Below are 16935 nucleotides of genomic sequence, written 5' to 3' on the forward strand. Positions count from 1 at the left end.
ATTACTGTTCCCATGGTTTCGGGTATTTTTTTCAGGACTAGAAGAAGTGAGGCTGTTGACAGAAAATTCAATACAACAAGATAATTAGGGAAGCAGGCACTACTGTTGTGGGTGATATAAATTATAGCAACCAGACCCTTTGATGTGTGATTTTAATTTGAGAGGCATTTTGGATCTTTTCCTCAGCTAAGTCTAGTCATTTTGAATGCAAACAGTATGAAAAGACAGAACATTTAACTTTCAACTATTCAGCTAAGTATTTGCCTCCTGCAAAGAAGGATTGTTTCTTCCAAGCCAAAAACTGGATTTATTGCCAGGCAATCTGGACAAACTTGCACTCACTCACCTCCAATTCTGTATGTATTCTAATCTCTCTTCAGTTCAGGTTCACATGTAATTTAGAGGTGGCTGGGAGGGGAGCAGGGAGGGATCGGGTGATGCACAGTACAGGCACTGAATGAAAGACAGATGCATTTGGAGCCAGAACAACCCACTGAGCCTTGCACTGGATTCTCAAACTCCCCCCATTCGTGCAGAAAGGTTTGTAAAAGCAGCCAAGATTTTAGTAATATTTTGGCAAATAGAATGGTAGATTGTTAAATCCATTAGAGCAGAGGTCTGGGGGTCAATACTTTGAACTGCTCTGAATCTCTTTTCATCCCTCTATCATGGGTTGGGGGAAGGAAGCACAGTTGGATGTTTAACAGTTTGCCAATTAGAGGCCAGATGTTTTGTTGCTATGTAATATCTCTTGTTAAGGTGCTGACTGCTATCTATAGGATTACTTAATTTTGGTTGGATTATTTGAGTTTTCCTGCCCTCTTTCCAGTACATCCCTTTTTCCTTGAAAGTAAGTGATGGTGGTGATTTTTCTCAGTTGCTGTACAATGTAGAAAGGTGCTGATTTTCATAGATGGCAAGATTTAATTCTTGTGGAAAGAGGCAAGATGATTTCCTGGTGTAAGAGCCTTATCTGTATGCTTGCTGGTCCTTCTGGTTCATTCAGTGGCTTTGATACCATCAACCATGGTACCCTTCTGGGTCATTTGGCTGATATGGCACTTGGCATCAATGCTTTGTAGCCTTTCTTAGTTGAATGTTTCCAGAGGTTGGTGCTGGAGGACTTGTTCAGCCTTTTGGGCATTATGTTGTGGGCTTCCACAAGGTCAATACTGTATACTGTATCCTGAGCTTTTAAGGTGATCCTTCCTGTAGTTTCTTTTTAAAAATGTTATTTATAAAAACTTTTAAAACTTCCAGAAAATCAGTGCATCAGTGAAATGTTCTGAAACTTGGCGGCTAACAGTCGTAAATGCATCCTACAGATGGTCCAAATTTCACTGTGATAGCTATAAAAATGGAGAAACAAGCTTTATTTTTCCCCCATTGCTGCCAATCAAACAAAACTAACAAAATATAAAAACTTCAGAAATTCAGATTAAAAACAAAATCCGCCTCTCCCTCAAATTTTTTAAAATATTTTTGAAACAAAACAAGGGCCATCCAAATTTTGAAACAAATTTCTCCCATTTTGCACACCCCTAAAATCTGGTTCATGGCTTAGTCGCCTGTAACATTGCCAGTATTTTTCTTAATAAAATCATAGCTGAGAGAGCAGTTCGCTTTGTATGACTAGGCACCTTCCTCGAAGGTAGAGGGATTCCCTAGACATGCCCATAGAATAAATCGCACTGGGGAAGCATCCAAGCCCCTGTGCTTGCTTACAGTTTTTCTTGAATAGCACTGAGCTCTTGATATTTGTTATCATGTTTGGCAGTATCTGCTTACAAAACTATATTTGACTGATTTTCATCTAGAATAAGTGTCGAATCCTTTTAGAATCCAAGAGCCAAATTCTAAGTTGGCTAAGATCTTAGAGATCACATTCTCCCTATCGCTGTGTTAAAATGTGTTTCTTTACATCTAATAAGAAATGATGAGGAGCTGCTGCAGAAGTAAATATGTCTGAATCATGCCCAAATGGTACACAAAATACCAAGTCTGACATCCTGTTAGTCAGTTAGGACGTAAATTAGACTTAGGACATGTCTAATTTGTATTTTCATTGCAGTCACAGTACCACTGCTACAACTACATGTGACCCTGAAATCCTCCTTAAAAGCCAGTTAGCTATTCAGAGCAATGGGGAGCTGTTCTACAGGTGAGCATGGCATTGCAGAATGACATGACCAGCCCCTCTCTGCCAGTGAAGGAGGCTGCAAGCACCACAGCCTTCCTTGCTGGTGGCAGGAGGATGTTCCCCCCATTTTGTGGCACCCCACTTGCCAGAACAGATTCCCATTGCTCTGGATGACTATATGGCTTTTAAGGAGGGTTTCAGGGGCTGGATAGAGAGTTACACCCAAGCTACGACATTGTGGAAATGTGTTTGTTACAGGATCTGGACCCAAATCTCCAAATACTTGCTCTCAAGTGAGCAGGTTAGCTCACAAGTGGGCAGGACATGTTTTTCCATGTCTGTTGAGAATCAAAAGGGGAAAAATTCAAGAAGTAAACAGTACTGTATTATTCCATTTACAAACACTGTCTTATCGTCTCAACAGAGAAAAATATTTCCCCCAATCAACAGTTGAAAATAGTAGAACTTTCTGGAGAAGCCTATAGGTTTGATGTAACGTGATATTACTATTAAAATAATAGTAATGAAATTAGAAAGTGAAAAGAAATACTTTAAAGCTAGTTGATGGATAATCAGTATTTGGTGGACTGTAGCCAAACAGAGTTCAAAGAAGAGATGAAAATCACCTTTTCTCCAAATCTACTTCAGGGCAGACAGCATTCTTCAAAAACACCAACTCACTGAGGCCATCTCAAAGCCTCCTCATACCTTCCACAAGTGTCCAGCTTGCTTATTCCTGGCCCTGAGCCATCATTTTCTTACATATTGCTTCACCTATTTTATTTATGAGAAGAGCTCTGGGCCTGAACCCAATATGGCTCAAACTCCTAATATGGATTGCATTGAAAATACTGTATTATTCAAACATCATGCATGCCAGAAGACTTGATTAGTAATTTAAAATTTGAAAGGCCTAGCACCTGCAGTCGCTCTAGCCCGGCTCCTAAATAAAAATTGTCTAGAGCCGCAAATTTATAACACATGTTTTTCTGTCCAACCTTGCCCTTTTTTTCAAACAATGGAGATGGCAAACACAGATGCTTGGATTCATCTGCAGCCTCTGCTGCAGCTTTGCTCTCAAAGGAGATCTACCAATGCTGTTGGGGGTGGGAGAATAGATATGGCAGCCGGCAAGGAAATGTCCATAGAGGCTTTGAAATAGTGCCAATTCTCTCACACCAGAAGCAACTTGCAGCTTCTCAAATCACTCCTGACACGAAAAAACAAAAACAAAAAACTTGAATAAGAGATGAACTTGAGAATTTTCACTTAGGCACTTCCCCCTCCTTCGATTTCCTTACTATGATCCTTCATACCTTATAACTCTACACTGAGCAAATCCCAAAAGTTCTCCTTAATCTTCATTCACTCTTCACCATCCCACTGAAAGCAGTCTGGGTCTTCTAAACCTCAAACTCTCTTAAAATCTTTCAACGAGCGGTAGCTGTAAAATGCCCATTAAGGTTAATTGCCAAACTTATTTTGGGTCCGAGATTCAACCCCTTTAAAGTTCAGACTAAAATCTAGAGTATATTCCTCACCTAACTGACAAGGAAACCATCAGATACCACTCACCAGGTATCCAGTCAAACAGTTCTCAACTGCAACAATTTTAGATTTTGTATCAGCATAGTCCATTTAATCCTTCAAAGGCAGTGGGAAGCAATTCCATATATTTTTAGGAAGGAATTTCCACATATGCATCACAGTAAAATGATGAAACGTGGCTTTAAGTAAGTAATAAAGTAATTCAAAGAAGTCATTTTCATATATGCTGTAACCCCATTTCCCATTTCCAGAATACAAAATAAATAAATACAGACCTAGAGAAATGGACAAGCATTTTGTTTGGTAATGTCATACGGAAGCCATTAGCAGAGGCTGCTTTCCAAAGGACAGACGCTGGTCTAAAATCAAAATTTGTTTTGTATTTAGGTTTGGAATAAAACAAACCATGTGCTTTAAAAGATTCATTTATGTTAGCATTTTTCTATCAGAGGGAATATCTGTGATTCTATCTTCCTAGGCAATTTGTTGTACTTCCAAGCTCTGATGAAGTTTTGCATTGTTCTGATGTACATCCTGATGCTGCCATGACTGGAGGTGGCAGGGATAATATGCAATAAGATAGTGGATTTTGGAGCTTCTGTGCGTGTGACTGAGCGGAGAGAAAGTTACTGGCACAGGAGAAAGCATACATCCTATCAAGCATGGTATTTGACAAAACATGTTGTTTATTTGTTCAGTCGCTTCCGACTCTTCGTGACCTCATGGACCAGCCCACATCAGAGCTCCCTGTCAGCCGTTGCCATCCCCAGCTCCTTCAAAGTCAAGCCAATCACTTCAAGGACACCATCCATCCATCTTGCCCTTGGTTGGCCCCTCTTCTATTTTCCTTCAATTGTCCCTAGCATCATCTTCTCCAACCTTTCCTGTCTTCTCATGATGTGGCTAAAATACTTCATCTGTGTCTCTAATATCCTTCCCTCCAGTGAGGCTTTATTTCCTGGAGTATGAACTGATTTGATCTTCCTGTGGTCCAAGGCATTCTCAGAATTTTCCTTCAGCACCACAGTTCAAAATCGTCTCTCTTCCTTATGGTCCAGCTCTCACATCCATAGGTTACTATGGAAAATATCATTGCTTAGACGTATGTAGATCTTTGTTGCCAGTGTGATTATTTTATCTTAATTATTTTATCGATATTGGTCATTGCTCTCCTCCTAAGAAGTAAATGTCTTTTGATTTCCTGGCTGCAGTCTGCTTCTGCAGTAATCTTTGCATCTATAAATACAAAGTCTGTCACTGCCTCCATGTTTTCTCCAGTTATCAATCTGTCTGGTGGCCATAAACATGGGTTTTTTATGTTTAACTGCAACCCAGCTTTTGCATTTTCTTCTTTCACTTTGGTTAGAAGGCTCCTCAGCTCCTTTTCACTTTCAGCCATCAAAGTGGTATCATCTGCATATCTAAGGTTGTTAATGTTTCTTCCAGCAATTTTAACTCCAGCCTTGGATTCATCAAGCCCTGCAAAACATGGCAGCTGGGAATTGTTGAGAAGGCAGATCTAGAAAGGTTAGGAAAGCACTCTGAGAACATAGTGGAAAGCCTCAGAAATCACTTTATTACCTCCCCTCTCTAACTTGAAATTTTATGTTAGATATGAATTAGGTCCCCAATGCCAAGTGAACTTTAACAAATGGGGAGTGCCATTTTGTTATGGTCATGAACAAACTTAAGCCAACTGTATGCCTGTATATGCCTCTTTTTGGTTGAAGGTGCATTTGCTACTCTTAAAACACAGATAGTGATGCGAAATCACATCCTTTTCTTTGATGCACATTCTAAGGAGAGCATTAACACTGGCAGTGGAGAACTAACAACAGCACTAGGATTAAATCCAGAACATCAGGAGACTGTTTTTGTTGCAGTAGTGGCACCTGTGGCAGAAGAAGCGGAACAGAAAAGTGTTATTGTTAAAAGAAACTTTAATCAGGAAAAAGACCTTTTCACCTCATAATTGCATTATACAAAGGCTATTAGTACCTTAATGTTTTTTTAATTTTTAATTCATTTTTTTGCCAGTCACATTGCCAATGGTTTTTCACACTGCCCTTTCAGGTAATAAAATCAAGCACCAAATCCTAGCTTGTCTTACATAGTATATTTGTAGTTTGTACAGATATTTACAGTTTTATTTACATGGGAATAAACTTGATATTAGGATGGTCAATAAAAAGCAAAAGTGAAATGCCAGGCAAAGTGTGATGTGCTTCGGTCTCTCATATAGTTAGTTCCAGTAGTGTATTATATAGCAAGTATATAACAGTTGTGTAGATGTGTTGAATGATGGAGAGCAAAAGTTATGGCCAGAACTTGGAAAGGTTACCTTTTTGGACAGTAATGCCCTCAATCCCTTAGCATAGGCATGGTGGCTGGAAGATTTTGGAACCATCAAAAAGATAATTTTCCCAGCCTCTAGGCCAGTGGGTCTCAACCTTTCTAATGCGATGACCCCTTAATACTGTTCCTCATGTTGTGATGACCCCCAACCATAAAATTATTTTTGTTGCTACTTCACAACTGTAATTTTGCTACTGTTATGAATTGTAATGTAAGTATCTGATGGATATATCTGCTGATGTATCTGTTGGATGTATTTTCATTCACTAGATCATATTTGGCACAAATACCCAATATGCCCAAATTTGAATATTGGTAGGGATGTGAGGGGGATTGATTTTGTCATTTGGGAGTTGTCGTTGCTGGGATTTATAGTTAAATCAAAGAGCATTCTGAACTTCACCAGTGATGGAATTGGCAGACAGAATCATGACCAACAGAAAATACTGGAAGGGTTTGGTGGGCATTGACTTTGAGTTTTGGAGTTGTAGTTCTCCTACATGCAGAGAGCACTGATGGATTTAGACCAAACTTGGCAAGAATACTCAATATGCCCAAATGTGAACACTGGTGGAGTTTGGGGAAAAGAGATTTGACATTTGGGAGTTGTATTTGCTGGGATTTATAGTTCACCTACAATCAAAGAGCATTCTGAATCCTACCTATAGAATTGGGCCAAATTTCCCACACAGAATCCCCATGACCACAGAAAACACTGTGTTTTCTGATGGTCTTTGGTGACCCCTCTGACACCCCCTTGCAACCCTCCCCCAGGGGTCCCGACCCCCAGATTGAGAAACATTGCTCTAGGCATATCGGAGTGAAAGTTTAACTTCCAGCAGAAGAATCGTTGTATGGAACGTACAGAATGGATAGAAACATCATCTTTCTTTATTGACACCCAGTTAAACTTGCAGATGTATACGGAGTTTAAATTGGCCATAGAGAGACACTAAGCCAAGGATGAGACTCATGCTCCCCTCAGGATATTTTTACTGGATCCCCCTAAACCTCCCACTGTGATTATGCAGGCTGGAGTTGCTGGCATTTGTAGCCCTATGACAGCAGGAGGGCCAGATAATTCACATCCCTGCACTAGGCCATTCTTGTGTTTGTCATTCTCCAAGCTGCTGCTGAGCTCTTCTAAACTTGGAGATTGATTATTGTCTATAGTCAACAGGGTTCTGCCACCTGAATACCATGCCTTCTGCTTTGTGCTACTATAGCTTCATCCTAAATATGATGGGAGCGGCTCTGGTTATTCATCTGTAGCAAGAGAAAAAGGCATCCTGCACATAACATGTTACTCACATGTTCCAGGATGCAATCCCACCACTATTCAAGACCCATTCCAGAGTGAATTGCATCACAGTGTTGTTTGTTAAAAAGAAAACCTCATACAATTAATTGTTTGGAGAGAAAAGATATGTTTTATAAATAACATGCATGTACAAGAGAGATAATAAGAAGCACAATTCAGTATTTAGATTTTAATCCATCTCGGTGGCTGTGTGTCGTTTGACCATGCTAGCTGGAGTCCTGTAGAGATTAACTATGAAAAGGAAGTGCAATTTGGGAAGACGGAAAGATTTATGGATCTCACACTTAAGAGTGCCGTTAAGAGATGGGACATGCACAAAGGGGTTTTTTTATTTTAAAAAAATCCAATAGATTAGATATGAGGAGCAAAACAGATCTCAATTCCTTATCATTTCAGTGAAGAGCATTCCTTTACCATGACAATTCTTGACAGAAAAAAGAGGTTAAGTGCATTTTAATAAGGGGGTGAGTAATAACTAAGTGCTAGAGAGAGCTAGATTAACTTCCACTGTAATCTTGTTATTTGGATAAAGTATTACTATCTATCAATTGTAATACAAGAACACTGATCATCAAAATGATATGGGGATTAGAGTACCTCAACTAAAAGCTGAGGCAGTTTAGCTGAAAAACATGCAAAAATCCTGAGTAGGGATGATTTGAAAGATTTATAAAATCAAACATGATGTGAACAGAGAGGGGAACTTGTCTTGCTATTTCTTACTATTTGAATGTTGGATCATAATGACTGACAGTATTAATCACCGATGAAGCACAAATTATCTTATGGATTCTACTTGTTTTTATAGGGAGATTTAGATAAAGGAATGGATGGGAAGTCCATTAGCATCTTCAACATGGTAGCTAACCTGAACTTCCAGGTTCAGAGCTCATATACTTCTTGAGTACAGTTGCTGATGAAAAACAAAAATTGTGAATGGTTGCCTGCATGCTGTGTATGTGACCTTCCAAGAACTACCTGGTGAGCCGTTACAGGGAAAGAGGACACTGGACTGACTGGAAGGAGGACTCTTCTACGCCCAGCTCAAATTTCTTAGTAAAGTGATTAAAATCTGAGAGGAGGAGCCATGTTACTACCTAGTAGCAGAACTAGACATTTGGGTTCAGATTTATGTGTGTACAAATGGGTTCATAGACTCAGACTTCATTGCCTCTCCTTCCCATGGCAGCTTCTCCAGGCCCCTGGACATGTTTGGAAAGGGATCTCATTGAATGGGGGACTTATGATGACATCATTTGGAAGTTCACTTTCTGTGAGCAGAACCCTTGTGTTAGTAGAATGGAGATTCTCAATCTAAGTTAGGTTGTAGGGTAACCATTAATAATGTATTCTTGGTTTACTGGCAGAAATATTCATAGAGCACAGCCTACTTTGTCAGATCCATTATAAAGGGTGGCATGGGTAGTTGTAGGACTGTTAGATTTCAATAACTACAAGCTGAGTTTTCATCTTGTATACAGTTACGTATTGTAGACATGTGAATACTTCATGCATCAACTAACATATTTACTAGTTCTTAAGGTACCACAGGGCTTTCTCTTTTCATATTGACTAAAAAGACAACCTTTTCATAAAAGGAGTCATTCTTTTGTTAATAAGCCCCTCCTTCTTTATAGGAGAACAATGCCTTGGGGTGTTATTATTTTGTGTGAGGTATAACATATATTTGAATGACTTCCACTCAAAAGGTTTGTATTTGTAGAATATGCTCCCAGATGGTTTATGTTGGTTCAGACCTCCTTATGTCAAAATGTTCTGACATAGCATAGAAAGATACAGTAGAGTCTCACTTATCCAGCGTTCTGTATTATCCAACACAGTCTGCCTCCCGCCTGGATCCACAGCTGTTTCAATATATTGCGATGTTTTGATGCTCGCTACATTTGTAAATACAGTAATTACTACATAACGTTACCGTTGAACTGTTTTTTCCATCGATTTGTTGTAAAAAATGATGTTTTGGTGCTTAATTTGTAAAATTATAACGTAATGTAATGTTTAATAGACTTTTCCTTAATCCCTCCTTATTATCCAACATTTTTGCTTATCCAACGTTCTGCTGGCCCTTTTATGTTGGATAAGCGAGACTCTACTATACCAGCAATGTTTTAATGGAAATAGATGAACAGTGTGAGTGATGTCACAATCTTATTATATTCTTCCAGTGACCAGATGACAGAAAAAAATTCAGAAATAATTAGACTGTTACCTTCTATTTTCAGTTCCCATCTACAGCTTCCTTTTAAGTGACTTATTACATTATCATACACAATAAATACTAAGATGATTTTTAAAAATGGTTACTGAGAGATTCACAACTCAGACATAATTTATACAAAGACTTTTCCATTCAGTGTAAACAAGCATAAGAAAAAGGTTTGCAACATGTGCTTCATTGGAAGTCATTATGGAAACAAAACTACTCAGTACAGCCCCCTTGCATATCTTACCACTCAATATTGTTTGGAGAAACTGCATTTTCTAAATCATGGAATGAAAACTACATTGCAACACTAAATGTTCATGCTACAGTACCCTCTACTGAAGAGCCTGTGTCAGCAATAGCAATAATTTAAGAAAAGCTCACGTTTTCAAGCTCATTATATATATATATTTTTCTCATGACCAGGAACTTTAAAAACCCATTTCGGACATAAAAATGTGAATTTTCATATGTAAACATTATTGTATACCTGAAACACTGGAGGGAAATACGAGATACAAGTCAGATCATTAGATTAAAAGTTCAAAATGGGGGAAAGCATGTAGGGAGCAGAGAAAAAAGGCTGCCCTCAAAGGCTTTTTGTAAAGTTCAATGGTCTTACATCTGTCCAACGAGGAAACATTTGGCGAAAATGGTTTGACAAGATATCACAATGTTTCACCATGATCATTATCCATTCGTTGAATTTTGACCGTTTTTATTTTCCTGAGTAAAGTCACTGATGTTTTTAATGTCTCCGGTAAATGTTCAAATAAAATAAGGCAATTAATGATAATGTCAGTGAGTTTTGTTTTTCACTTCCAGAAGCTCATCTGTAGTAATTTCTACAATCTGGGTTTTTTGGACATACACAACTTCCTTCATCACCCACTGTGTCCCGTTGCCTTGGATTTCTTGGGACGGTATCTCAGAGCACCGCTGCCCCTTGAAAGTCAGTGGCATAAAGCAGCATATTGCACTATCCAAGACCAAAATCCCCCCTAAAACATAAAGGTCTGCTTACTTCAGTTGTAGCATCCTTCTGTTGCCCTTGAGAGGGTGAGTTTAGGGCCCACGCAATAACTTAGTCAGAGGGATGCATGATTCTTTGTTCATCAAACAACAGCAACAAAATCCTCCAATGTCACTGGACGTGAATTTTGAAACAAGGCCTATCTTTCTCCATCTTTGACTCCAAAGGCAGCATAGCTTTCTAAGTAGTCAGGTGGATTCCATGAACAAAAAATTCATTGCAACCCAGTCATAAAAGGCTTCACTCTCAGGAAAATGTTGTGCTTTAAAAACAAACCAACGACTTCTTGCTTTACAGCAAGACTTCCCAAGAGATCAATTTGTCTTTTCTCTAGTCCACTTGATCATAGTCTCTGGTGAGCGATACAAGAATATTAATTTGGCATAAAGGTCCTCCTCCAGTTCCAATTCACCAGTCTCCCGCACCAAGAAAATATCAGTACACAGTTTCAGGATACGATCCACATTGGGAAGCTCTTCAAACATTATGGAGTGGGAAATCCCACTGAAGAATTCACGGACAAACTTCCCTATTACCAGGACAACGGAAGCATATAAGCCCATGATGCTGCAAAACAAGCAAAAGGACACTGTCATTTAGAAACACAATATGAGGTAATAATAAAAGGCAAATTGAGTCACAGGAAGAATCTTAATAATTAAATTAATATGTTCAGTAACAAACCTCTCCTGTCTCTATATTAACAAACAGGTCCCTATGCTAAGACTTCATCACATACCGATAAAAAAACCAGACATGAAATGAAGGAGTGGAAAACAGAAAAAGTCACACATCCATTGAGGTGAAAAGAGAAGAGATCTGTCAAAAGTCAACTTGCTTATTAAAACATTTGAACATTAGGATGGGGACACTAATCCACAGATTTAATTTTTGTTGCAGAAAAATCTATAGTTTAGTCCAGTGGTTTCCAACCTTTATTTGACCACGGGCCACGCTTCAATATTAGTACCAAAAGGGTTACGAATTGGTTTTTGGTTCAACTTTAGATTCAATTTGGTTATTTGGAGTGCTGATTCAGAAAACCACATTGGATAGACCACATCAGCTCTAGTTTCTGATACAGAACATGCCATCCAGTGGTCACCATCTGGAAGCCCATAGAAACCCATGTTTAATAATGTAGCGCTAATGTGGTAGTAATAACTTGGTGGGTAGTGGGCCTCTTCCCTCCCAACCTCCCTGTTGCCTCGGTACTATGAGAGGGTTTCGTTGCTACCTGGTTTAGCAGCAACAGTGTAGTAATGGTGAGGCCGCAGACCATATTTTCGTTCTTCGGGATGACTGTGTCCACGGACCCAGGTTGAGAACCACTGGTTTAGTCCTAGGATAGTGTCCCCTGCTCCTTAGTAAGCAATGCCTTGGGATTCTTGCCACTGACAGTTTTTTTTAACAGTTTATATAGTTTTTATAATATTAGGTTGAATGTTTTTAATTGTACTTTTGAATGCATGGCATCAAATTCCACCAATTTCTGTAAGCCGCCTTGAGTTGCCATAAGGCTGAGAAAGGCAAACTACAAATGCCGTAAATAACTAAACTAAATAAATTTTCCACCATATCCTGTCCTCACCAAAAACCAAAAACAAACTAGGACAAAAAACAAATAAATTGTGGGAATTGTGCCAGTATCATAAATGTGAACACATTTTATGAGTCTAGCTTACAACATCCTAAACATTGGCAGCAACTACCAATCTTGTGTGGGACAGTTTCCAGAACACAAGTATCTGGAAATCTTAGTATGCCTCAGTAAGGGAAAGTACTATTAAAAATCTATGCTGTGCTATTTCAGAAGCTTTGTTAAATGTGTTAAATGCAGGCAATGGATACACTGATATTAGCATAAGACAATTACTTACCCATAACCTGCCAAGAATCCGAGGCTAGGAGGACTAACTTTGTCACTGAACACAACAAGTTCCAGGCTTGTCTTATTTTTATCTAAATGTTTGCGAGTCTGGTTTAGGACCCACCATTCTCGAAGATCAGACTCATTTCCAGACACAGTATTTTTGGAAAGTGAAACAGTGATATTTTCATCTTTTGAATCTATAACAGAAGGAAGTAAACAATTTTGTTAATATTTCATATTAAAAAACAACAAAATGTATTGCTGTTATAAGAAAAATGTTAAAAATTGGACAAATACAAAAAAAAGACATGATTGTTTTTATATTTTTGAGAGCTCTCAATCTCTGAATCAGGTTAAATGTGTTGCAGAACATTTGTACTAAAGCAACAGACATTTTAGTCTGGAAAGAAATATTCAAAGAGCTCTTCCCTGTAGGTAAGGCTGTATCACTGCTAAGGCTAGTAGGGCTAAAACTAGTAAGAAATATTGCTTCCATGTTTCTAGGATCACAAATGTAGGAAGTACAAATGGCAATATCAAGGAAATCTAACACAAACAATCTAGACCACAACATTCCAGAGAATATGTAGAGGCAGAAAACAAATGCAAATCCATACCTTTCAAAAGTTGCTTGATGGGTTTTGCAACAGAGTCACTGGGTGCTTTTATATAATGTGGATATACTTCTTCTAGTGTTCTGCATGAGAAAAATTGTAAAGAGTATACCAATGTGAATTTATTTTTTGATCTGTATATAATCATTAAGTCTTAGAATGATTGAAAGTGAAATTCTCAGGTTTGATTCATTTTTTCACAACAGAGTAAACGCACACAGGGAGAAGTAGGGGTGTTGGGCATGTCAAGGAAACAAAAGATGGGGATAGATAATTGAAAGTTTACCACCAGAATGAAGTTGCCTTGTTAGCCCACCCTCTGGTCTGTTGGTGCTGCTGTTGAATGCAGGCTAATATATATGAACTGGTTGTAGATGAAGAGACTGACCCAGCATGCATTATAGAGGTCCTAGGTGGATGAGTCTGGACTTGTGTCAAGCTTTGTATACTTTGGCATTGATGCAGCATCAACCTACATCAGAAGGCTGGGATTGGAAATACTGTTGTCTATTACAATTCCATCTCTCTCATGAGACCATTAATGGCATGGCCAAGAAGACATTTATCATGTCGGTATCTTGTGCTCTTCTAAAAAAGGGAACAGGTATGCTACTGATATACACACCAGTCTTTGCTTAACAGTCTCCCGGCCTGAGCTGGCAAAGATTATATAAGAAATAGTGCTGGAGAACCCAGGACTGTGGTTTTGATTAACTTAAGCATCTATACTCAGTTTGTCCAGCTTGGATCCTTATAGCCACATCAACTTTCTTATTATTTTGAGGGTTGGCATAAGGTTTGCACTTCTATCCATGTATCATTATGGTGAAAAAAAAACATCAATATGATTGCTCTTAAACGCCAAATTCATTGCAATGGAGTGTATATTCATCTTGCTGTGTGAATGTCTATGGATGGATGATCAGTAGAATGCAAGTGGCATAGGTTACAGAATGAGCAGGACCAAAAATCAATAAGCACTCTTCATTGTGCCTATTATGTGGTAGGGAAGTTGGCAAAAACAACTTATTGTACTATTACTATTATATTTAGATTATGTCCAGCAGCGCTATTTTGAGTGGTGATGGAAACAGTTTTAGGGACGTCAATAGTGCAGCCCTTTGTTGCCTGCTGCCTACACACTGAGGAGAAAGCCACTCATATTAAGTCAGAACTTGACAGCACAGTTATTGTAAAATCTGGAGACCACATGATCTTATATTTTAGGATCATTTTCCGTTGTTGTGTCCTGATGGTGTGGGCAAGATACTTGTATTTGTTTACCCCACCTTGCTCCTTTTGGCTAGTAAGATCTAACAGGTGGATTGACCGGATGGCCTCGAGAGGTCAGGAATAGGTGCATGATGTTTTGAAGGCGATTGGAGAGTGCCCTTTTCAGAAGAGGACCTTTCTGGACTCAAACATATGTTAGGACTACTGTCCTGTTATGTACATCTACTTTGGGTAATATACAGTATGTGATCTGGTCGGCTTCAGAAATTCCTTTAGGAAATAAGATTATTTGGAACCATTTCAGACTGATGCTCAGCAGGATATGATACAAAAACTATCTTGGTTGTCCAAGTCAGGAGGGGATCTAACTTCCTGATCTTCCAGAATCTCTCCATGATTTTGATATCACTGATGAAATAATTCCAGGACTCATTGTTGATTCAACTTCCAACTGCAGGGCCAAATCCAGAGAATGGCACTGGAGTCCATTAACCTTGAAGGTGTTACAGGCTTCAATATTTTATCCCATGTTGCTTAATATCTGCATTAAGCCATTGTATGAGGTGGTTAGACTGACAAGATAAATTGACAAGTGTAACTTCTTCCTGGTGCATCTATCAGTATCCCTTTCTCCTTTTCTCATGAGACCATTAATGGCATTTGAGCAGATCAACTCTGTCTATAAAGATCTGGCCAGGAAGCTGAAGGGGTTTGAGGCACAGGTGGTATTGTCACTGATTCTACCAGTGAAGGATAGATGAGTGCACAGGGACAGAAAACTGAAGGACTGGTTGCACAGCTGATATAGATGGAAGAGGCTTGGCTTCTGGGAAAATGGGCTTCATTTTTTAGGCAGAAAACTACTGGCTACATATGAGCTGCACCCCATGAAGAGTTTGAAGAATGCCTTTGGAATTACCATGGCGTGTGATCAGAAGGCCTTTAAACTAAATTCTTGGAGTTGGAGATTATAACTCAAACATTAGCCCAAAGGCAAGCTCTAAATATCAGGCTGTAAATTGTAGAAAGCAAATTGGGAGGGAGAATGTGAGCAAAAGACCAAAAATCTGACAATAAATTTACAGATGACAACAAATAAAGTTTCAAATGTGCAGAATTTTGGGAAACAAACAATATGAGCTTGAACTTCTAGTTCAGGGAGGTAAATAATGACCTTATTGGCATAACAAAGATTTCCATGACTGGAATATGACAGTTGAAAGATATAACATATTCAAAAATAATAGAAAAGATGGTGAATAGCATTATATGTCAAAGATAAATTTATTTGCACAGAAATCCATGAGAGTGATCAGAGTGGAGCAGTTGAAAGCATTTGGGTAAAACTTTGGGTAAAAATAGATGGAGAAAGAATAAATACAACATTGAGCTAAGGGTTTTCTAAAAGCCAGCAAGCCAAGGTGACGTAGATGATGCTTTTCAGAAACAAAGAAATCTGATGAGGCCCCTTTCAACTATGATTTTATAATTCTATTATTCTACTTTATTTTTGATGTACCAAGAATATAATGGCATTCCCAACATTTTTTACATTTGCATTTGAAACAAATCGATCAACTAAATATTCTCCATTAGAGTATCTGACTAAGCTAATCACTTGTCCTATTTTATTAATAGATAATGTTTGTGGATTAAAGGACAGTTTCAGTTCTCATGAGACCTACTGTAGGTGAAAACCTCTCTCAATTACTCCACATGAGACAAAAATCAAACCTATAAATAAGAAGTCACTTCTGCATCCAACCATCTCCGTTTTAGGCCCCCCTCCCCCCAAAAAACATAGTCATGTTTGGTGTGTATGTGTATGCATGTGCTATGCCATGCTTCTTATTCTCTTTAAATTTTAATTTTATGTTTTTTTTTTGGGGGGGGGGAGGATGAGATCATGCTACAAACATAAGCACTTTATCCAAGAATATCTGGTTTGCTGTACATTATTGAGTTCGATGGGATTCAGAGAGTGTGTTTTAAACTATCTCCTCTTTTAGGAACGCCATAACCTCATCCTGCTCTCTAGAGACGTTCATTTCCCATTTGATGTTCCATGTAGCCATGTCAGTTTATGAGCCAGAGATGGGTAAGGGTAACTTTTTTCAAAACTCCTGTGTAATTCTCAGGCTGTACAAATTGGAAATATCAATTATCACTGAAAAATAGGAAATCAAAGTTTTGTTCATTGGGCCTGCATCAACTCTAGTCAATCAAAACTATTCTGCCCAATTCAATCTGAAAAGCATAACACTAATTGTTCATAGTTGGCTAATGTGTGGTCTATGGTAGTGGAAGGACTGTTTATTTGAAGAGAAGAAAAATTAAATGTGTCCAACTGCCAAAAAAGGTATTTGCCTCTGTCAATATATTGAATTTCAAGATAATTTCTAACAACCATTGCCTTCCCCAGTAAAGGTTAGCTTTGTTTAGAAGACAATAACTTACACTAAGTTTGATGAACTGGACTGTTCCATCATTTCAGCAATTTTTATTCTTGTTTTAATTGGCAGGCTGAGAGACACTTTATCTGAAGCTATTTCCGCTTTTGCTCCAAGGGACAGATTTCTTTAATCAAAACAGAA

The 16935-nt window shown here is 38.5% G+C and overlaps 1 protein-coding gene across 2 annotated transcripts in view; it reads right to left on the minus strand.

Annotated features, from left to right (window-relative positions):
- Positions 1-5610: 5610 nt before the first annotated feature.
- Positions 5611-16935, minus strand: part of PIEZO2 (piezo type mechanosensitive ion channel component 2) — a 280544-nt gene continuing 269219 nt past the window's right edge. For both annotated transcript variants that reach the window (XM_067467467.1, XM_067467468.1), the window contains 4 exons: positions 16799-16918; positions 13112-13191; positions 12502-12691; positions 5611-11188 (listed from right to left, as the gene is read on the minus strand). In XM_067467467.1, coding sequence (XP_067323568.1) covers positions 10936-11188; positions 12502-12691; positions 13112-13191; positions 16799-16918 — 643 coding nt within the window. In that variant the 3' untranslated portion in view covers positions 5611-10935. The remainder of the gene's footprint in view (positions 11189-12501; positions 12692-13111; positions 13192-16798; positions 16919-16935) is intronic.

The sequence above is a fragment of the Anolis sagrei genome, chromosome 4, assembly GCF_037176765.1.
Source record: "Anolis sagrei isolate rAnoSag1 chromosome 4, rAnoSag1.mat, whole genome shotgun sequence".
Classification (NCBI taxonomy): domain Eukaryota; kingdom Metazoa; phylum Chordata; class Lepidosauria; order Squamata; family Dactyloidae; genus Anolis; species Anolis sagrei.